At 36.1% G+C, this 25,137-nt stretch overlaps 1 protein-coding gene across 1 annotated transcript in view; it reads left to right on the top strand.

The window, feature by feature from the left end:
• The window catches only part of Ubl3 (ubiquitin like 3), a 113,097-nt gene extending 88,915 nt beyond the window's left edge, over positions 1 to 24,182 (top strand). The window contains exons 2-4 of the mRNA XM_072004358.1: positions 10,428 to 10,536; positions 13,736 to 13,900; positions 18,112 to 24,182. Coding sequence (XP_071860459.1) covers positions 10,428 to 10,536; positions 13,736 to 13,900; positions 18,112 to 18,176 — 339 coding nt within the window. The 3' untranslated portion in view covers positions 18,177 to 24,182. The remainder of the gene's footprint in view (positions 1 to 10,427; positions 10,537 to 13,735; positions 13,901 to 18,111) is intronic.
• The last annotated feature ends 955 nt before the right edge of the window (positions 24,183 to 25,137 follow it).

Below are 25,137 nucleotides of genomic sequence, written 5' to 3'. Positions count from 1 at the left end.
CTTATCTAGCGAAATAGTGTCGCCTAGTAGCCAACACAAGCAAGCGCGGTTGATTCTTGCATCGGCGTTTTACACTTCAAGCCAAGCCACTGTTCACTGTAACGTTTCGCACGAGTGCAACTCTCTGACCTAGAATTTTAAAGACTTATTTCTTAGATTTACCACTCTAACGTGACCATAATAAACCATAGCCTTCGCGCAACGAATTCCAAAATAACGAAGCTGGTTTTATCATCATGAATCAGTTTCGTTACCTTGGATCTATTGCAATTTCGCTATACGAAAGTTAATCATTCTCAGCCCACTATGGAATTCTGATCCACACTTGACTACCTTTTAACTATTTTTAACTCGACGAAGAGCAGCATCGTTGCTATTTTTCTTATGGAAAGTAAAGTAGGAAATAATTGATACTACAATAAAATATTTTAAGAACAGACGATAATAAAAGCTTCGCTCACGTTCTATTCTTTATTTTAGGATGTATACTATTTTAAAGACAACTATTTCCTAATAATAAGAAATAGCTAAGGACCTAAGTTTAATTGCCGATACACCGGTAACACGTGGGTTTGGAGCTATCCTTTCTCCCATAACTCAGCTAAGGATTATTTCACGCATATTTGCTTTATGGTTGAACGTTTTAATGGATTCACTATGCTTCACGCCATAATTAGCTCAGAGAGGCATTAAGGATGAACGAGTGTTTTGAGAATGACTTTGAACAGATGTCGAATGAATTCGAGAAAAAAAAAAAGCGGCGATCGGTATCAGTTTACAGCCGATCCCCGGACCACCGGTGTTTTTTCACCGAGAAGTAGAAAGATGATGAAATATGAGCCACGCTTCTAGCCAGGTTACGCCTACGTCTGATCGACTAAATAGGGTGATCCTTTGCGCGACGAGAGTCAAAGTATCGTTTGCCAGTCAATAAAGGGAATTTTTGTAATCCTAATGAACCGGTTACACCCATATCCTGTGTAGCTCGATAGTTACACTGAATCATCCTTACTCTTCGAAGTTACGCTTACGAAATGCATTCGTTTTATCTCGGTATTATCGATGATAATTCAACGTTGAATTAATAATACTGGAAATGTACTAAATTTTTTGCGAATGGCGGCTCGGTTTTTATAATATAGTTGTCAAACTAGTAAGCTAGTAACTTTCAAATGCTGGAGAAAGGAAATTTTTTCCGGTTCACCTTGTTTATTAGAGTGTATGTTAATTGCTAACAAGAATGATGCAAAAACTTAGGGATAGTGAAACTGAGGACGTTTCTTTATTTTACCTTTTGTAAGTGCTGCATCCTGGATAGGCAGGTAATAAAGAAATACTAGGAGGATAAACGTCAGTTGTCGCTCTAATAATCCATACAGCAAACGTTTGAACAAGGATTTTCATGTTTTCGTATGATTAAATTTAATGACGAATGAATGATACGAGATACAGATTGAGAGTTTAAGTTTTTCGCTCGAGTCTTTATTTTGAATAAAAATACAACATTTGTTATAAAAGTTACATATGACAAAATGGATATACTACATCTTTTGACCTCGATTCATAAAAACGAATTGGGAATTTTCAAAAAGAGTAAGAATTGAAAGGCGTAGTACCATGTCACAGATAACAAAAACGCGAAAGGGGAGGGACAATATTTCTAATAATAGAAGTTGCGAATTCATAATTTTCTCTCTCTCTCTCTCTCTCTCTCTCTCTCGCGCGCGCGCGCGCGCATCATTTTACGTCTTACTTTTGTTGCGACGAACGCTTTTCACGAAAGCAAATAGAAAAGGTATAACAAAGCGCGCGGCCACGTGCTCTGTTCGTTACGTTCGCTTAACGAGTGCTTTAACACTCGAACTGTGTAACGAGTACACTTAACTTATCTGCATTGATAAGCGGACCGTTAGATTTTTGCAACCTTGATCCTAATCAAGCGGATCGCGGCGCTTGCATCTAGTGTCGCGTTCGCATTGACCAAAATTGATTGCGAGCTTGCTCATTGATCATGAACTGGCCAGCGTCTTAAGGCGCGTGCTCACTAGCGAACAGATCATAAATAATGAGATTGTCAATGCGCGATACTTTTTCGCATGTGCTACTCTAATGAAGTACATTCGCCAAATGGACTAACTAGATAAATGGCAATTTTAATCCATTAATCCAAATTCCATTTACTGAAACGAAATTTTTAATTGTTAATGTCCGAGTAACTGAACTTTTGCTTAATTGAATTCACTTATCTGAACGCGAGCTGTTATTATACGAATCCCAATTATAATAAACTGTTTGTTCGCCGACAAGTTCAGAGAAGCTAATTTCTACTGTAATAAGTCGTCATCAAAAAACTGTTTGCGAACAAGATTTTACGTCCGCTCTACGTAATAAAGTTGTAGTTTACAAACAGTACGCAAATAAATGACAGACAGAGCGAATAGAACAGATACAATAGAACAGATACAATCCTCGATATGACAGTAGATGTAAAATATTTTTGTAGATTTCAAACTACGTAGAGTTCACGAATACTGTTCACGAATACTGTTCACGAACATATTTGTTAGTGAGCACGCGCCTTAATGTATCGTCCATTGAATGAATAGCGTCCGCTGATCATCAACTGGTTTGCAATCTACTGTCTACAAAAGTTTCCGCATTACCGACAAACACAGTTTCACGATCCATTCGCGAACTAATAGCGTGCATCAGTATGGACGCGGCATAAAGTGCGCAGGAATTCCATTGAAAATAATATTGCAAAGCGTGTCACCTTGTAGCGAAACGTTTAACCTGAATGCTTCGTGGAAAAAAAGAAAATCGGTTACACTCGTTACAGAACGTTCGCAACAGAAAAATATTTCTACCGTGGCCTCGTTGTCTATTTCGAATCATCTCTCTCATTTCCGTCCCTTTTTTTATGAAAACTGTATTTCACGTCGCGTACCAGGGATGCGATAGTTTGTAACACGTTTGTCGTGCTCCATCGAACGCCTCGTGCGTGTTATCGATAAAAGCGGAACCGAATATATCGGCCGAACATTATAGATTTTTTTCCTTTTTGTACACTAGACAAGAGACTCGAAACACAAATGGTTTTTGCTTCGTTTCTATTTTTGTCGACGAGAGAACGTATTTATTTGATTCTGAAAAATTTTAAAACGATCTGAAATTGCACACTGAACAAAACGTTACTAACTCGTTGGAGTTCGTTAGACTGTTCTGTATACGTGTTTCGTGCATCGCAAGTCGTATCGACGCGAAATGGATAGAGTGGACATTGGTTGCGTTTGACACGCCGAAATGCGTGCGAATAATTTACAGAAGAGCACGTATTGTGTTACTGTGTCCAATGTGACACTGAATACGCCAGAAGTAGAGAGATTGCACGTGAAAATGAAAATCTCTCAAAACTGCGAAACGATCGAACGATATTTTTTGCAAATATAAAATAGTCAATTTAAAAAGCTAAATTAAATTATAGAAATAATCTAACAGTTATATATTCAGCGATAAATACATACTCGAAATAACTAAACGCGTAACTGACAAATTTTCCTGTTTCTAATTTTATTTTATTGTTAGTAGCTGATCGATCAAATTATTTATTCGTCTGAGTCTATGATATGAAAGCGATCTATTTATAAACTCAAAAAGATCATTTTCCACGTCGAAGGGAATGCTATTTCATAGTAGATTCGTGTAATCAATTGAATACTGACCAGGAAACAGGACCGAGTTTTCGATTGTTAGGATTCCTGGTTCGAAATTCAGCTTCTGCAAACAGACCCGGCTTCCGTGTTACATGCGACAGCAAGGACGGTCATTCGGAATCGGTGCTCACGACACGATGCATAATACAAATTGGTGTTCTCGCGTCTGGTTTCTGGTCGACGAGTTCTCGCGACGATCGATGGTCCATGTTCGATTGTTCCCTCAGGACTGGTGCCACGTTGTTATTACAAACGACAGCTACGGGCGAGCTGTTGCTGTCGCTCCCCTTAATTAGTACTGGAATTGGTTTAAAATAGATTTCTCTATAATTCGTTGAAAACATTCCATAATAACGTAAATTACTAATTTTCTACTACTATTTCGTACCATTTCTTTTTCATCTCCTCCGCATTTCGTTTCTACATTAAGATATTATCAATCTGATCTCTACGATAAAGAATGGATTTACTGTTGTTTTATTTTATTTGATTGATGTGACATCCAATTTCTGAATAACTGTTATCTTGTTTTTTTATTAATGTTTAAGGATAAAAAGATGTCTTGTTACATTTATTTCGACGATGGAACAAAGGTGTTTCGATTAAATAAAGGTGTATTACAATATCAAAGGAGGATTAAGGAGTATGAATGAACATACACCAGTAAGCTAGGGTTTATCATACTTAAGAACTCCTGATTCGTACGTATTAAGATTAAGTATCGGATCTAAAGAATGATTTCAAGTGATATAATTATCACTGAATGAGTTTTTAATTTTTATAAAGACAGGTTGCACCTTTTCGTCGTTCTCCTCTTGCAACGTTTAAAAATTTCGCAGCTATAAATCGGGAAATTTGTAGTCACAAATTTTCTTTATAGCAATTTAATTCGTAAGAAATTATTTTATTCTTCGATATGAATGTTTTGCGTGTTCTTCAATACGCTTCACGATTTCAGCCACTTGACGCAGCGTATTCACGATGAATGCGAATGAAAGATATCCATCAATTGCACGCGAATGCACAACACCGCAGAAAAAGCTCTATTCTCTCGTTCCGTGGAAAAAGAGAGAAAATGAATCGCCATTCTCCGGTATCCCGTCACGATAATTAGCCAAAGGAGAACGCGAAGAAAGAGAAGGTACCGGGAGTGTCGGACTCGAGTTGTACGCTTCGCTCCGGCTTTCTTTCAAAGCTCCGAAACTCGTCGCGCAAATAAAGAGAAGGGCCACGACAAGGACGAAGGCTGCCGCTACGCATTCATCTTTTAAAGCGGCACTTTTCAAAGCGTCACATTACGAGCCATCCAACTGCGTTACCAGAACGCTCATTCCCTGTTTGAACATCACACGGAGGAAACACGTGATAAGTCAGATTTTTTTATTTTAAAATTGTATATTATCAAAGCTATTATTTTCGTTAAATTTTGATTATAAACCTTTTTCGAGAAATATCTACATCAAAACTATTGATTTCAATTTCCCGGAGAAATATTAATTTCAAGAGTATTCGTTATCATTCTACTGCAGAAGTTTATGCAAACGCATACTTCTATGAATACAAGTAAGAAAATGCAGAGCTCTCCAACTCTCTGAATATTGTAACGGGTTCTTTAATATACTTTTGCATATTACATATCTACATTATGCACATTTTCGCACGTTTAAATTTCCCATAAATGCATAATCATCCCCAGTTCAGTTATCATAGATTACATATTAAATATACCATTAGCTTTTTCATAAAAATTGCTGGATTTGTCGGCTACTTTCAAAGTACACCAATATCTTTGGACATAGTTATTTTCCTTTCCAAACTATAGTATATCGTATGAAAATACACATAGTACGTACAACGAAGCGCCTGTTTCACCCTTTCGCGCTACGTCCGTAACAGCGACCACCGGCTACCCGTGTGCTCGTCGATATTTCCCATTTTTATTATTAATCTACAGCCTCGTTCGCCCTCGCTTGCTCGCCTTTTCTTAACAGAACGTACTTACACCCGTCCATCCATATTTAACGTCGTTCTCCGCCACGTGGGATACACTTCACCCTTCCTCCATCCTGGGTAGTCGTTTTATCTTTGAGAACTAATTGTTACTGAACATGCGGTTGAACTTCTCCACGCAGAGAGGAGCCGGGAGGCCGGAAAGTGTTGTCAAGCTGAAACAGCTTTTTTCCCCCCACGGCTTTTTAAAAGCATCGAGTCGTGGATGACGCATCAGGTAGCACAACACGCTCCTTCTCCCTTGCACTCTCTCTTTACCTCGGTACTGTCGTCTAGCGAGCATGTGCACGGTAAAAAACCGAGTATCGAATGCTACCGCATGAATAAGTCCCTTTGAAGTTTCCACCACCCACGGCTTCGTTCCGAAAAATCTCGCAGCTTCAACCCTTTTAAAACGACGCGTTCTCTACAGGTCCCCTCTGCACGCCTTTAAGCCGAGTTCACACACAGGTGCGACCAAGTTTATCATCCTCCCCCGTGATGCTTTCGTTCCACGGAACAACAGACTGAAACAGGAAGAGAAAAACGGTGAAAGAGAGATGCGGAGGTCGTGCACGTGTTTGAAAGTGTCGCGTGGGAGACGAGCTTTTGTTCGGAATTCCAGTAACTCGTCGCATCGCTAGAAATATTTGTCCGAGATCTGTCGCGCTAGCCACCGAGTTTCCGTTTCGTACGGATTAATTATAAAGTACGAACTAACGGCATTAGCGCGTGCCACTACCAACTTTTGCATACCATTAAATTCTATTTATGACCGCGCGGACTCTGGCTGAATTCAGCACTTACCACGCGCTTGATTAATTTTCCATTGCCGCGCCGTCGGGACTGCAGAATCTCGTTGAGTATCTGTGATTTGTTATTGATCGAAGGATATTCGTAAATGTAGCTTCTTCGTGGGAGATTTGATTCATAAGTAATCCATAACGATAGTTATAGAATTTATTAATTGTGTATTTATTATGTACAGTTCATTGATTATTCTATATATGAGTAAAATTTGAAACAGTGTTAATTAATTTTAATGTTCCATTCATTGTTAATAATAATATTAAGCAGTGTATTAGTAAAGAATGTTCATTAAAATTGGGAATGGCCAATTAAATGTACACTAAAAATTAATAAATATCAATGTTTCCAACGAAGATTCAAATTGTTGTTACAGAACAACGTTGTTTTTTATCGATCGCGTTTCAATATCAATATGATATTATGGAAAGTAACGTTCGATGAGAAGAGCAAGCTAAATATTATGATAAATAAGCAGTCCGTTTATATTTTGCTTGTCCATCATTTGTATTGTTTCCGTTCTTTTTTTATATTTCGTACAAACAACGATTAACTTTTTATTATGCTCTACTGCGGTTCCATGGAAATCATGTTTCAAAGCACAATTTAGAGTCGTGGAGTTGCATTGAATACTTATTACTGCAGTTGAGTAAGAAACATGAAAAGTGTAACAGGAACGGTAAAACGCGATACAGTACGCGCACAAAAGAACTCATTGTAGAGGAAAAGGAGCACTAAAAATAGAATACGATGGAGCATTATTGCAGAAGAACACCATTGTAAAGAGAACGTTCAAAGAATGTTAGGTGAAATAACGTTATGTCGAAGCAATGAGTATATCAGTGTTCGCACAAAGATCGATGCTTTCTGATCGATCCGTAGTTCTTTTTTTTTTTTTTTTTCTATTCTGATAACAAGTAGGCACGAGTCAGACTTGAATATTTAAGCAGTCTAAACTGACTTTAAGTCAGTAACATTTCTATACATAAAGAACCTACTGACTATACCATAAAGTAGAAATTTTGTAAAATATTCATCGAAATTAATCGAATGGATACGTGCCTCCTCCTCCTGTCGAAGCATTCGTAGCATTCGAAAAAGAACCTCGATAGTTCGAAGTACAAAAAGAACGTAACTCTATACTCTATTCAACTCACTTAAGAAGATATGGAATCCATAAAAATTTAAAGAATCTGTCAATTGATCTAAATCTATATTTGAAGAAATGAAATTTCATATTGGAAAACTGATTGTTCTATTATCCGAAAATCCCATTATCCAAACAATTTTATTCCCCTATTAGCTCGGATAAGGGACGCTCTAGCGAATTATAATAAATCAATTCTCAAAAGTCCCCGAGTTCTTGTCAAAATTTCCTACAAACCATTTTCCGCTACATTATTATGCATTTATTTAGCTATCGTCTGCAACATCATCACGTTTCTTTATTCAATTTATGTGGTTGATCCTGTATGATTGCTAAACGAGTCGTACAATGTCGTACCTCGATAAATTTGAAATTTTCCGCGTCAGGTTCGGCGGTACGGAGAACAGAGGCGTAGTCGTAAGGGCACTGCTGTGGAAGGCTCACGTGCCAACGAGCGATTATTCGCAACCAGGTGACAATGATTTATGTCGTAGCAACGTTAGCGGCGGATTCTTGCGACCGCAGAAACCGCGATGGGTCACGAGCTGCACCCCCTTCCCTCTCTTTCTATCTCTTTCCCCGGATGACCGCGCCGATCTGGCTTCGTCGGTAATTATTTATGTTGGCCGGTCTTCGCGCGAGATGGTAATTGAATTTGCGTCCGTAGAACGGCCGCTGACCGTAATTCGTCGACTGGTCAGAGGGAGAGAGGAAGACAGAGAAACGCAAACGATTAATACTATCTTAATTGTACTCGTCGTACGAACGAAACGTGGCGGCTGACGCGCTTAAAGGGCAATTGAAGTCTCTTTAGGGGAATCTTCGATCGCCTCGATGTCTGAATAATGAAGCTCTGTCGTCGATTTTTGGGAGAAATAATGTGAGATATTTTACGAAAAGTACTTAGCTATTTGTTGGAAATTTCGTGGATAGATTAGAATGGTTCGTTAACACGTAAATTGGTCGTAAGATAAATTTTGTACTCTGTTTCGTGCGTTATAGAACATTATAAATGTTTAAACACGCAGATACGTTTGATAAAACAAATGGCGATTTTTATAAAAATAGGAACATCATTGATACATTTTTTTTATGACATATCGCTTTGCTCTTAGTTTATGATATTTTTAGATAGTATATTGCATTATAGGTCAGTAACTCTAGCGTTAAAAATGATTACTGGGCTGCGTTATTTATGTCCATCTATTCCTGTAACGACATCCCTCATCCAACGAAAACTGAGCGAAGAACCATGTCTAAGAACTAGAATTGATCGTTTCCAGCGGTGCCGAAGCATCGACCTAACATCCTATAACTTATCTAAAATAAATTTACCTAACATCAGGCTGTCTCCGCTATACACTAAAAGTTGCAACATCGTCGACCATTAACCTCGCGTAAAATAAATCTTCTCTTCTATAGTAAAAAAATCCGAATAACCATAACAACCGTGGAGTCAACTCATACTTTTATCGCCCATAGAAAAATTTCGCTTTTCCCTGTGTTTACCGCCTAAAGGCAACGGCTACGTGACCGTAACGTAAAAGTCAGGCTCAAGGGTTTAGGACAGAGGAGCTGGGACTAATTCCCTTTCATACCGCGTGTCCCTACGCAAAGATAGATAAGAACCATATATGTGTACCGTGAACAACCGTAAATACCACTCGTGGCCCTTTCCTCCTCGACTTTCCCCCTCGACCAAGCTTTCTTTTTTCTTTTCGTTTTTCAATGTTATCCGAGCGTGTACTCTGCCTCCTCTTCTCTTTTCTGTCTTTGTCTTTGCATTGGCAAACCAAGGAAAGAGGAGGCGGCCTCTGTTGCGAACCCCTCGAAGTAAGAGAGATACGCCACGGAACGGGGCGCGACATTTGCGATTCAAAGTGTTCGCAGCGGGGAAATGAAGATTAAGGGCGGAGGGTTTTAAACGAACGAGAATTACGACACGTGTACTCGTGCAGTAGAGCACGAAGGGTGCTACGGATGATCTATAGCCGCCGCCTGACTCTTTTGTCCGGGTTCATTTTGTAAGTCAATATCGCAGCCAAAGGCAAAGAATCGACCTCGTACTTATAACGCTAACTGGACAGCGACTCGCGTTCCTCCAAGTGTTTCGCAAACGAACCGATTGACAGATTAATGAAATTGTTCCGATCGATCGTAGTTGGATTTTCGACCCCTTGTTATTGCGAATAAAATGTGTACTCTGTGCGATGTGTATTCTTGGCTGTTAACGTTAGCTTTTTTAAGGAGAAAATTGTAATCGCATATACTCGTCACGGATATTTTTATTATTCTTTCCAACTTGTCTTTATATGTTCATTTCTATCGGATTATTAATCTCGATTAGATCGTTGCGAGGATATCGAAGATTGCGGGTGAAGAAACCTCTAAAAGATATTGGTTTTCTTAAGAATAATATTGTAGCTGTATGTATACCTATCAGAGATGTTCTTATTATTTTTGTAACTTATATGTTATATGTTTGTTTTTTATCGGTTTATCCATATGAAATTGAATCGTTGCATACTTAGTGAATTTTCATATTTGGCGTTTTTTTTTAAACTTGTCCATCCGTTTTTCGAAGTATTCTTACAGGAATCGGTCACAAATCGCTATTATCAATATAATTGTTCCAATTGTCTCTCACATTGTCGTACGTTGTAAACGAATTAAACAACTTTAACGAACAATTTACTTCGGAGTAATATCACGAACAACGTTTGTTGCGAAAGTTCATAAAAGTATTAACAGCTATGTTTCTCTGTTTGCAGATAAATCTACGCCTCATTCTTGTCAGTGGTAAGACAAAAGAGTTCCTATTCAGTCCGAGCGACTCTGCGGGGGACATAGCGCACCATGTGTTTGAAAACTGGCCGGAAGGTACGTTTATTATTGGACTTGGCCCGAAGCGTATAACGAATCTGTATTCACTCATTAATCAGCGATATTCTACTTTTCCCGCAATAAGGTACTTTCCACCCGAATAATAAAAAACAAAAAGATATAAAAGGTGGCTATATAAAATAAGATTCATGAAAATCAGACGATATTTGTCAACGACCGTCGTATCGTGTGTTCACGAGATAGTCATCCGAGATAATCGTGGAGAACAATGAACGCAAGACAGTCCGATTAAGCGTCCTGTCGCGTTAATTTATCACTTGAAACTTCCCTCGGCATGATGTGTCATCGAAATTCCCTTATCATCGAGAAACTCGATGGAAATGTCGAGTTTGTCAAGACTCGCTTCTACAATTATCCAAACAATATCCGGACAGTATATACCCAGCGTGATATATTAGAAGAGCGTATCTTTCAATCGATAAATTAAACGTAGTTTATTGTTCATCCGCACTATACGATACTATTTTACGCCTGTATTTTCATCGTCTATCACTGTCCAGCTACGTGAAGCATGAAAGTGCCGGAATTGAAAACACTCGCAGAAATATATAGGCCGTGAAACATCGCTATTCATCGTGAGATATATCAGGAGCACCGAGTACAATTCAATTAGGCATGGAAGAACGCGAGATGGTGAAACGAACGGTGGAAAAATTTCGAAACACAGTGAGAAATTTGTTGCCGTGATTTATCGCGCAACGAGATTTTCCTAAAAATTATGCCTGGTATAAAAGAATGAATAGCGAGAAGGAATTGATTGATGAGCCAAGTTTCGAATACACGAATATTATTTGTGTTATACTTTTATTATTTTTTATGAATGCTTTGATAGATTAACGAAGATAATTCGTTAATTGAGGAGATTCGTTTTATTGAAAATTCGTCAGTTTCGCGAAATTTGTGCCACGTTGTAAGAATATAGAAAGCATAAAGGTTTCATCGTTGGTATAAGAAAGCGATAATCATCGTTAAGCCTATTAATTACATTCACCATTACTCGATTTTAATTTTAATCATCGTTTAGTAAAATCAATTTGAATTCAAGTACTTTACTGAAAAAGAAATTCCATAGAATGTCGCTAATTGAAAGTCAAATGTTGAACATCTAATACTATACTTGAAATTTCTTTTTTATTGTTACTATCTTATCGCTTTTTCTAAAGCGTAAAAGGAAACAAAGCGACGTAAGATATCTCGGCAACTAATATTACTAATTTCAATAAGCTTAAGTGAAAGAAAACCATCGAACGGTATAACTGATAAAAAGGTGATCTAAATTCTTCCTTTCGCTTTATTTTTATTTTAGCATTTCTTTGCCCTCCTTTCTTTATGAACACATGATCCTCTTATACACATAGACGTTACTTACTCTTGCATCGAAACAGAAGAGAAACAAAATTGGCTTAGCCTTTGTCTTCGTGCTTTAAATACTGTAAAAGGCGAATCAAGTGGACTTCCATTCTTCTAAGTAGCGTGTTTCAATGCAAATCTCCGGGATACTTGGCAAGTAACCCGTTTAATATTAAAATGCATTCAGCGACCGCATCTTTTGCTATCTCGAATTGTCGCGCCAGAATTACTTTGGTTCTGAATGGCAGGGAAGAAAAGTTGCATTACTGTTAATACAGTTTCATCAACTTAGGTGGCATTACTCAGAAGTCTCGTAATTACCTGCCTTAAATTTCCGGTATGTTACATTGTAGTCTAATTACTGTACCTTTCATGGAAATCTTTTTTTCTTCCCGATATCATTCGATATTTTATAATTATATGGAATTACGTGTACGTATTATGTATCTATGTATATCTGTTTGTCTTTTGTTTCGTTGTAACTTATTATTCATTTCCTTTCGTTATACTCGCTAGAATCATCCTCTGATAGAATTAAAATTCTCCACTAATTATGTAATAATATAATATGTATATTATGTAATAATACAAATATATGTAATTGTTTAAACACTATAGAATTTAAAAGAACCATTCAAGGGGACAAAAGTAATTTCTATTTTTAATTTCTAGTTCAAGACTACTACAATTCTTTGCGCATCTTTAACGCTAGAACTATCAGCGGCTAAAGTATAAAAATTGTACTAAGGAAATCAAATTCAAAGGTACATGAAAAATCACATGATAGAAGGGAAGATTTTACCAAACATCATTCATATGTCCAAAAACACGCTGTTGTAAATCTATTTCCCATGAAAAATTATCATTATTGATCATTGTTAACTACAGTTGACCCTTGAACAACGCATGGATTAGGGGTACAGACACTCCTCATAATCGAAAATCCACGTATGATCTTTGACTCTCTGGAAACAGCTATATCTGTACGCATATGTATATAACAGTCTATTGAAAATTTTATTTTGCCCTACATATGTACATACACGTGTTACTGCTGCTGTATTCTCGTAATAAAAGAAATTAGAGAAAAGAAAATGTTATTAAAAAAACTATAAATATACATATAAGGAAGGGAAAGTACATACACATGTACAACATATACATATTAATATATACTTATATTATTTATACATATATTATATTTATACTGTGCTGATGTCACGATCGACACACGGCTGATCTCACGACAACGTCAATAATATGAGCATAGTCTGACCCGATCGTCTTTTTTTTCAAACGCTCTTCATCAGACATCTGGTTTGTTACAAAATCATGGTTTATTACAACAACTGAACGAGAAAATAATCCACGTATAACGAATTTCCCATTGTTCGACGGTCAACTGTACTCTGGTAGTTCTAGTGTTAAGAAACCCAAAGCTACAACTCCATTACAATCCGCCAAATACCTTGAGGAAACACGTCGTGTCATGTCACAACCTTATCCTTCACAATAGAGCCTCTCCAATTCCCTGTGCGTTCTATTCCGTGCTCTGTTACATCGTCGTCGAGTAAATCCAGACGACGAACGGTAGAAAGAAAGTCGAGGGAAGGTTCGCGTTCACGGAACGTGTGCCAGAAATCGGCTGATGGGATTATCAACGCGAAGCTTCCGCGTTTTCCGGTACAGCGGGCACAGCTATATTTTTTTTTTTCCGCCTCGTCGTCGTCGACTCGTCCGGTGAAAAACGTTGAAAATATTCGAGGCAAGGTCGTGGCTCCGATATCTACTGGCGTCCATTTCTTTTTTCTCTTTGTCTTTGCAGATTGGGCGGAAGAGGCAGTCGCTAAAGCGGAGATCCTGCGGTTAATCTACCAGGGACGTTTTCTGCACAGCAATGTTACGCTCGGTGCTCTTGGGCTTCCTTTCGGGAAAACCACGGTGATGCATCTGGTCCCACGAGAGAACCTTCCCGAGCCTAATTCTCAAGGTAAATCATCGAACAGCCGTTACCGTGTTTACCCTATCGGGGGGGAAAAACGACAAGCGATGCTCTCCACCTAAGGGGAAGAAGAAGAGCCTTTGTGCTATCAGCCAAGATTGAGCACGGTTTAATCTACAAACTGTGAATTCGCTCGAGCGAATATATTATAGTACCAGTCGGTCGTTTCAATCTTCAATAAGAGGTTTATTAGGGAAACTCCCGGATTTTTCTAACTATGATTTCTCACAACTTAAGGTATTTTATTATTTATTATATTATATAGGACGCAGAGAGATATATTTATTAGGTAGTTATAGTTATAGTGATTTTATTAAATAATTGATTGTATACGAATCAAATGTCTTGCAAATAATTGACTGAGACCCAGTAGTATCAGATAGATGTAAATATGTCAGTTTTATTAGAATTGTGATAGAGGACTATTTTTCGTTAGTACTACATCGTTTTTTTCCATTTCTTCTACAACATATCGCGGGGCTTATTGCTGAGGAATAGCTCTTTCTGGTATATTTATGTGTCCATTGCTTGCGATTGATTGTGATGAACGAAAGGGAACGAGAAGGCAGATGAAAGAAGAGAAAAAGGCGAAAAATAAAATGAAAAAAATAGAAACGAAAGTTTTTTTTATTGACTATTTGTTTAAATTTTTACAATTTGTCCAGAAGGACATTTGGTAAAATATTATAGCTTAAAGAATAAAAATATAGCATGTGGATGGTTACCCCCAGCGGGGTTCCATCTTTAAACGAAAGTGAAATGGAAATAGAAAGGGGAAAAGCGGAGGAAAATGAAGAAGGAGAAGAAGAAAGTGAAGGGAACTGGTAAGAACAGACGGGAAGAGAATAGATGGGATGAGAAAGAAAGGGAAGAGGAGGAAGGCAAGCCATTACTTTCGTTTGCTGTTTCTACTCGCTCCAGGGGTCGTGTCGTACGTAATATAAGACTCGTATATTCCGCTGCCTGACCTCATTTCGTCTGTTTACAGATCTGTAACTATTAAAACATTCCAAAAATTATATCCAATTAGATGCATTATGAAATTAATCCAATTAATTTAATAACTGATACGACATATCATTTAATCCATTATACATTCAGTTATCGAGTTGAAGAATGAAAAGTTTAAGGCGTTATATAAATTTCAGTAAAATTTTAGTTTTATTCCCTTCCGATGTATTTTTCTCTATTTTAAAATTTGTAAGGGATGCATAGGTATCTTGTTTCTCATGGTTCAAGCTATACGATATCGGACAAGTCGAAACGGACTGATATCTGCCAGATGAAAGGGTTAAAGAACAGTCGTGAATACGCGTGCACCGTTACTTTATTTTATTGTACGCGGCTCACGTGCCTCACGGAATAAACATGCAACCCTGTTTATACACGTTCCAACTCATTGTTTTTCTTTCCCTGGGGCGTCCTCGTTAATCCTGTTACTTTTGTATATCCGGATGCATCCGAGATAAAAGCGATATTTTACGTTCTCTATTAGCTACCATGTAAATTTCTACTCCCATTTTTCATCTTTGATTTTGTTAATCCACCTACTTTTCTGGATTGTTTTTTTAGCGATTGTACTTAACGAATATCATGCTTAGATTTGATGTTACGTAAAGCTAAAGTGTGCAACATTGTTTACATGAATCGTTCGAGATTTAAGATCGTAATGTATATGTTGATTTTTGGTTTATATCGATGAAATCTATTACTCTAGGTAATAGAGATGTCGAGTTTGACTCGACTGTAATAGAAGGGGGAAAGGTGAAATGAAATTGATTTTATCGCGATAGATAAAGAAGAGATGCAGCGAGTTTGAATTTAATAAAGAATATATAATTGTTGGGTTTACAATTTCAAGAAAATGTGGAACAGAGTATTTCATTGTAAGATTGTAAATTGTAGGATCAATGCATTTGATAATCTTTTTATTTCTTGAGACTAGATAGATTTCGTTAACATGTGAAAAAACTTTATGCTTAAGAAAACGCTCCATCTTTAGGAACAAGAAAATCCCACAAATTAACACCTATCCGATCTTTATTTCAAAATCTACTGCAATGCAAAGACGTATTACTTGAAATTGCTTTTCTTAACTCTTTAAGATTTCATTCTTTCTATGCAAAGCTAGATTTATCATTTTCATTCTCTTAATTTCTGTTCTGTTAAAATTATTTCCAAATACTTGTTCCCAAAGCGTAAAATAATTATATTGTATATTCCATATCATAATATCACGAGCAACACCATCGTCTAAAGATCCCAATCTCATTTTTCCTAATTACAGGTCTTCTGCCTAATGGCGGATACATGCACGTCCAGCCTGACAACACTCTACACCCCGAATACGATTAACAAAATGTTCGAAAAAAAGAAAAAAAAATTCAATTCGACAATACTCCAAATCCCAGTGTGTGTCCATGATCATCGTTCCTGTCCATCAATCCCTTCGCGATCTTGAAAAAAGAAATTACATGGCAGAACTCACGGTACTTAATTGCTGTTTACTTGCAGGTATTAACTTTGTTATTGTCGACGGCACAACAAATATCATTTACGGTGCGGTAAGCGCATACTTAACCCGTGTTTCCTCCGTAGAGAAATGAGAAAAAGGAAGAAAGAGAATCGAGTGTCTCGCTTTACGGTCTGCGGCCGGAAGTCGAGGACAACGGTCCTTTCGTGCACGTGGAAAAGGATCACGATTCCCTGCTTTTATGTTACATTTAGCTAGAAATGACAAACGTGTGCGTTACGCTGCGTAACGCGGATGTTAAACGTAAATCCGCCTGTATTCTTTTCCTTTTATATTTTCCTTTACGATTCTTGGAATAACCGTCTAATTTATCATCTTATCAGAAGGAATTTTTTATACTCTTTCTCTCTGCTTATCTGTCGTTATAATAAAAAGGTTAATATATTTTGTTTTATGAAATGTTTTTGATACGAGTAATTTGTTTTTGATACAGCGGAGTAAATGTTAGATAGCGATTAAACGTAATCAATTTCGCTGAATAAATGGCGCACAAGATTATTTAGATAGGAGAAGAGTAATCAATTAGTTTTATAAAACAGCAGAGCTAAAATGAAGTAACAATTAAATTTAACCAATCTTACTGAATGATTTAGAAGATTGTATATATATGAGAAATCTTCTTCAAGTCATATCATATAGTTTGAAGTTCTCTATGTAATTATAATGTTACTATTCTTCTATATATATAATATTATAATATATTAATCTTAATATATATAATATAATAATATAATATATATATAATATATTAATCAAATAGAGCGTTTCTGAATAGATGATACCATTTGAAGAAGATTTCTCTTCAAGTCATATCATATAGTTTGGAGTTCTCTATGTAATTATAATGTTACTATTCTTCTATATATATATAATATTATAATATATTAATCTTAATATATATAATATAATAATATAATATATATATAATATATTAATCAAATAGAGCGTTTCTGAATAGATGATACCATTTGAGGAAGATTTCTCTTCAAGTCATATCATATAGTTTGGAGTTCTCTATGTAATTATAATGTTACTATTCTTCTATATATATATATAATATATTAATCTTAATATATATAATATAATAATATAATATATATATAATATATTAATCAAATAGAGCGTTTCTGAATAGATGATACCATTTGAAGAAGATTTCTCTTCAAGTCATATCATATAGTTTGGAGTTCTCTATGTAATTATAATGTTACTATTCTTCTATATATATATATTTAATATTATAATATATTAATCTTAATATATATAATATAATAATATTATATATATATATAATATATTAATCAAATAGAGCGTTTCTGAATATATGATACCATTTGAAGAAGAGATCTCTTCAAATCATATCATATAGTTTGGAGTTCTCTATATAATTAGAATGTTACTATTCTTTTATATATATATATATTTATTAAATGTTAATTATATATATATATATAATATTCTAATTATATAGAGGACTCCAAACTATATGATATGACTTGAAGAGAAATCTCCTTCTTCAAGTGGTATCATCTATTCCGAAACGCTCTATTTGATTAATGTACGACTGACCGAAATAACTTATCGGTTTGAAAAGAATCAAGACGTAGTTTTCGCATATGGATATTGGAAGAGTTCGAATAACAAAAGTGTCGCTTCTCTGTTACAGATCAGAGGCAAAAAAGTAAAGGTGGCGGAAGTAGTTGCTGCTCAGCTTCCTGTTGCATACTTTAAAGAAAACGTTGGCTGCCCTGGATATATTTTGAGGTCGTTCCGTGTGAGAGCCAGCTCCCACGTTCTTCTAGCTGAGCCATGGTTTCTAAGGTTTTGATGCTGATATATCACTGTTAGTGGATGAGCCTCGTGAGCAGTGTAGCAAAACGAAGTTGTCGCACCCCTGTTGCTAATTCATCTAAATTACAAACGAAAGAAAAAGAGGGGAAAAAAGAAAGAATTTACATTGGTTTGCCCGCACGCTAGAACGATGAAAGAGAAAACATCGTTCATCGTCCCAGGTGAACAAATTCTTTCGTCGTCGTTAACATTGAGAAAAACAACATAAAATGGAAAAAAGAAGGAAACAAAAATCATAGTGAAAATGTCTTGAAAGGCAAGATCCATATGTTCGTAACGTCGCACTAATTGGAGGAAATTTAAACGTGACCAATGCCAAACAATATGACCTATATAAAAGCTATATCCTATTTTGTTCGCGAGTAACCATGTACTCTTGACCGGTGTGTTTACACTGAAAATCTATTTATAATCCATCTCGCGACAGAAGATCGGCAAACACGTTTTTAGGGATATCGATGACCCAGTTCGACTATGGACATTGGAACGCGTGACGTTGAGAAGCCGTTCAACCCTCCATGATCGAGAAAATCAAGAGGAAGTTACGCTACTTGTGGGGCATCGACGATTGATTCGGCTCTCGAAGCCTATTAATTATACGTGTAAAATGGAGCAAAAAGATGATTCCATTAAAATAAATTTTTCGTTGGGAAAGAGATTAGAACATGGTAGAGTCTTTCGAAAAGAATGGAGGACGGTGGTACGCGTTCTTGAACGGCGCTACACGATGCTTAGAAACTCAACCACTATCCGATTATACTGCAGCGTTAAATAGTAATTATTATTGTAGACGGGATCCGTGTGTGTATGTGTGTATGTGTGTTGCGTACGAATGAGTGTGTTACGTTTGAAAGATCGACGGAAAGTGAGAGTGACTGGAAAAGAACGAAAGAGAGAGAGAGAGAAAAAAATTTATGTTGTGATATGCAGGTAGTGAATATAATTATATATTATACATACTATTATTAAAATTATATATTATATATTATATATATATATGAAATTATATATATAAATATATAATGGTATGAGACATGTTGACAAGCAGTTAAACTCTCATACACAGGATAGACTTTATTATCATGAATTTAAAGTAATATTATGACGCCACTTCGAGAGTTTAGTATTCTGGAATAAGATTACAGAGGAAAATGAACATTGGATCTCTAATGGTAGTTATGATTAAATAAACACTCAAATATATTTCCTGTTAGCTCCTTCATCTCCATTCCTGTTCCCTCCATTGTTTCCTTCGTCCTCGTAAAACCCCTGTTCCTCCCTTTATCCTCATCCCTCAGCCCGTTTCGATTCATCTCAACCCTCTCCCTCGTCACTTTATTCTGTTTCCACCCGTCCATTTCCTCTTTTTTCCTCTTTTTTTTTTTTTTTTTTTTTTTTATTATATCGATCGGGCCTAGAAACGTCATTCATAGACCCAAACGATCAATTCATGTTATAGGTGAGAGTATACCCAATATCGCGAGTATTGATTATAGTTAGGTCCAACCAAACCATTTTACGATAAGTTGTAGTCTACTCTGTACTCAACTATACTACTGTATAATGTACTATGACTCTTACCAATGCATAATACGTGTATATATAATGTTCTTATGTAGTGAAATTCATCGTGAGGCGAAACGATGCCGGATGTTTATTTAATTTATTATCGTATGGAACGTCGACGGACAATGCGTTTCTTTACACATTCGAGATCGTCGGTATCTGCTTGACTCATAAACCTGTGTACCATAGAAATTCAACTTGGCGCATGTGTTTCTTAATTCATTATAGTCATCTTTTCTGAAAAATATAATAATTCTAAGGATGAAAAATTACGAACGAAATTGTTGTTAGTTCGAAATGTCCTTTACGATTTGCTTATCGTATCTTATGAAATTTAAAGAAAGATTTTTATCGCGTTGTTGACTGGTGACATTGAAAAATTAAAAATCCGAGATATAGCAATCTTGAAAGGAGATTAAAAAAAAAAATGATATAAAAATATCGTTATCGCATACAGTTCCTTTCTTATTTGGCTTATTCTTACATATTCCTCAAGTATGTAGCTACATAGTTCTTAATCGATCGAAACACGCGCATTTTTCCTTGTATAAGAAAATAATACGCCCATTTAAATAATTGGTACGTTGAGTGCATGCAGATACGATTATAGGTTTATGGGGATGGCTAGCACTATGATTTAGCATTTTAATGTCTGATTTCGCGATCGACTTATCATCAATCACGGTGTCGCCGTTTTCGTTTTTGTTCATATTTCCTTTCCGATTCCTTTTCTCGTCTTTTCTTTTCCTTTTTCGGTTTAAGTACTGTTAAGACATAGATTATTCGTATGAATGATGTTTATAAAATTAACAAATCATTTAGCGAGTAAGTTTGAAAAGTTGCGAATAAACACATCACACGTACACGTACACACTCATGAATATGGACTATACAGAAGTAAAACACGATGCCGATGGTACACGATCTTTTCAACTTTAATCAACGAGATCGATCACACAACACGAATAATAATTGTACTGCTGAAATTCTCGCAAAGGCGAAACCGATTTCCATTTATTTCGACATCACGAGGTAAAACGACACGTGTATAGAACACAGGAAAACTAAAAAGGAAAGAAAGAAAGAAAGAAAGAAGTTGCTCTGTAATAAGCTTGTTGTATAGTTCCTTTGACGTTACAATATTACTTTAAAGTCTCGCTGAAGAAGAAACGAAGCGTGTTTGTTCGAAACACAAGATGAAAAAAAGATAAGAAAGAAACAAATGTGTAAGAAACAAACAGAATGGAGCTCTGTCGTCGAAGTTAATAAGAGTAGGACAACTTTCCTTCTGCTAGGTGAATCGTTCGAAATTTTACCTCGTCTATCGTAAGAGCTATTTTGAGCGTTGTGACACGATATGATAATCGAGCGCGCGATATATTCTTTGTATAAAAAAAAAAAAAGAAAGGTGTTCCGACTAGAAAGAACATTCGACGACGAACGAAAACCCAGCTTTTACCATCTCCCCCCCTAAAAAAAAAAAAAGAACAAAAACGTGTTTACAAGATAGTTAATCACCATCGTCGCGAAAACCACCAAAAATCACTCCGTCTCTTTCTCTCTGTGTCTAAATATCGATGTCCGTTGTTCTTGTTTCACGTTCGTCGTACTTTACGAAGATGATCTCACACCGAACGCAAGGCGAATGAAAGGGAGAAGAAAAGAGAGAGAGAGAGAGAGAGAAAAGGAAATACACGTATCGCACCCACCACGAGAGCCGTATCGAGTCGAGAAAAAAAAAAGGAAAATGGAAATGAAATTGTGAACGCCATGGAACTTCCGAGAGATCGCGAGGAGGGGAATTAATTGAAAAAACAAAAACGGAAAAAAAACAAAGAAACTGTAATAGTGTATTATATATAAAACTATACGCCTGACTCTATTTGCTGTTTAAACGAGAAAGATGATAAATGAAAATAAAATGGTATTCTTAAATACAAAAAAAAAGTAATAATTATAATATTAATAATAATATTAATAATAATAATAATAATAATAATAATAATAATAATGAATAATTAATAATAATAATAAACAGTCTACGAGGAATATAACTTACACACACTTACATCATATCAAAATTTCTAGCGGTTAAGAATCAAATCATAGATTTATTTCTACACATAAACGCGTCTTTTCCGATCGAAATGCGAGCGCATAATACCATTGTACAACCAACGTACAAAAAAAGAGAAAAAAGGAAAGAAAACACATTTTTGATTCTTCATTAACGAGCATCACGTGCATCATAACCGAGCAAAACTATTAACCAGTTGGCACCAACGCGAATATTCATTATTTACGACGCGAATCGTATGAAACTCGGGGAACGTTCGCGATCCTCGATCCGTCGTTCTCTCGCGTAAAATGAGCTGATTACAGGTTTTCATCGCGTGTAACGTGAAAAACGAGGCTAGAGACCGGGCTCGAAAATTGTTGTCGTATAGAATGGAGCAATGCGTGAACACAGCGAGACCGAACGTGACTTTACTCGAGATGTTCGATAATCTCTGATGAGTTGGTTTCTTTCGTTGTGTTCAAGCATACGCTCGAACGTGCCGCGAAGAAGATGAAGAAGAAGCGGAAGAAGAAAGCTAGTTTGACGGAGAAGAACGGAATTTAATAAACCGTTGCGAGACCGCCAGGAAGATTTTTCATTTGCGAATGGAAAACCGTAGTCAATTCAGTTTACCACGAATTTCGATCAGACGTTGCATGCATTGGGATTTCTCGTCTCCCAGATAGAGCATTGTTATCGCTAGTCAGACAAATTTTATCGACCGCGGGAGCATATTGGCGGATCAACGAAACGATGATAATATATTAAACGCCGTAATATTCCAGATATTGTAAAGAACGTTATAATTTTATCGCTGTTCCGGCAAACTTAAAATAGATCGTTGTAAAATGCATCGATTAAACGACAAAATCAAAATAACATAACGATCGTCATATGCGCGGCAAACAAACGGGAGTTTTACCTGAGACGAAGTAAAAAAAAAAGGGGCGGAACAATAATCGTAACGAATATTAAGCTTCGTTCGTAAGCAAACATTCCAAAAAATTAAGAGAAAAGAAATCGAGTCCCACCTTCGTGTTTAAAAAACGAGAACCCCCTGCCCCCCTTCTTATACCCCCTGTTTTAATGAATTGTCCCACTTAAGCCGTGTTAAAGAAGAGAAATCGTATTAGAGATTCCGTGTTATTCGATGTTGAAAAGTAATCGTAGCACTTTACGATGTGATCGTAATCGATGGAACGGTTGTAATTAATGGCTGAAAATAATAATTTAAACGCAGGTGAAACACACGTGCGTGAATCCTTCCTCGCACGCCGTGTACACACGATCTTTATCGACGTCGAGATTCACGATTTAACGACAAAGATAAAAAAAAAAAGTGAAAAAAAAAGAAGAAGAAGAAGAGAATAACGAAATGTACAAAGCAAACTATATAATTTTATACGGAAATCGGGATGTAATGATTTTACTTGAGATCCGTGAAACATTAAAAAAAGAATAATAAATTTCGTGCGCGACACTGAAATTCTACTTTAGAACCAAACGATGTATTGTTGTATAAAATTATTCTCTGACGACCTCTAAACTCTCTTCAAGCGACAAATAATCCTAATTCTTCGTTGCTTTGACGTTTCACAGTTTGAAAACAGTATTTTTCTAGGCAAATCGTTTGTATTCACGCGACACACACACACAACACACGCACACACACATACACACAAACATGATCACATACGAATGCGCGAATTCGTGAAAATCGATTTCGAAGGAAAAAGAAAGGAATGCATCCACGCGATTTCATTAAATATACATTTTTTGTTTCGTTCCGTATATTCGCTGAAATTGATCATCGATTCTTTCGTTTCGTTTGTTTTTCTGAAAAACGTCTCGTTTCTTTCTTTTCTTTTCTTTTCTTTTTTTTCTTTTTTTCTTCTTTTTTTTCTCTGTGTATCTAGAAACTGCGTGAAATTTCAAAAACGATTGAAAGTTAAGAAGAAATCTACTTCACACGTGAGAATGTTTAATTTGCTCTCGGAGGGAAAACAGTTTCGAGCTAAAAATGTCTTTTAATCCTTTGACAAGAAGGAGATGTATAAAAGGTTTTCAACTGGCCGTCCTACATAGAATATGGCGAATGTTAAATATATTATTTGAAAGCTATCCTACGAATTGCCATAACTTATTGATGCGTGTAAATTGTAAACAAAGGATTCAACATAAACTAACGTTAAAGGTGTAAACAAAATGTAACACGCAATAATTTTTGTAGACCTTACGTTAATAAAACCGATGTTAATGAATTCTTCCATAAATTCCTATTGATTCGAATATGTAAAATAATTTCGAAGAAGGAAATGGTAAATCTAATTAAAATAAAGAGGAAAGGGAAAAGAAACACTAAACTTGTATTGACGATTAATTTACAATATCTGCGTGTTAATTTTACCTGATAATGTAATAGAAAAGGGGGAAAAAGAACGTTAAGAACGAACAATAGTAAAATGACACACTCGTTTAATGTCTTGTACATCCCTATTCTGTTTATGTACTTGCTGTACGATGTTTCATTTTTTGCCAAGTGTCTCTATGTAATTGTATCATTTTAAACGCAGTCAAGTATCTTATCATACATGTAACATAGAATAAGGAGTATATCATGCCATAAAAGTGACAATGGTAAACGTTTCTAAACGAGAAATCATATAGTGATAACAACCATATTCATTCACCACAAGGATATCTCATATAACTGTGTACATGACATTCATTTCGTATTCTAACGCGTTGCTATTAAATTAACTAGCATTTCAAGTTCCATTCTGCTTTCTGATTTATAATGTTAATTTGAAGAAGAAAAAAATTTTTGAAACTATTCATATAATTAATTCTACTATAGAATAGATGTTACCTATTTTACCGCTACTTTTAGGTAACTAATTACATGTAAATAGTGTGACGAACAATTAAATTGAATGACAATGGATCTTAGACTTTTTTCAACGGATTTCGTGAACAGATACATATAATTTTGTTATCTGTTGCGCAAAGGAGAACAACCAATTTCTTACAATAGGGCACAGCATAATATATTGCAGCGTGGCTGGATATTTCTATACAGTAAAGTAATTTCTACGATATAGACTTGGTGTGCACTGTGAAGAACCGTCTTGTAATTGTTGATAATTTTTAATGAGAGTGGATGATAAGGTATATCCACATACTGTGCCGTCTTGTAATGAATTTGTCGATATAATA

The sequence above is a fragment of the Bombus fervidus genome, chromosome 1 (assembly GCF_041682495.2).
Source record: "Bombus fervidus isolate BK054 chromosome 1, iyBomFerv1, whole genome shotgun sequence".
Lineage (NCBI taxonomy): Eukaryota > Metazoa > Arthropoda > Insecta > Hymenoptera > Apidae > Bombus > Bombus fervidus.
This window is presented reverse-complemented; position numbering and strand designations above follow the sequence as displayed.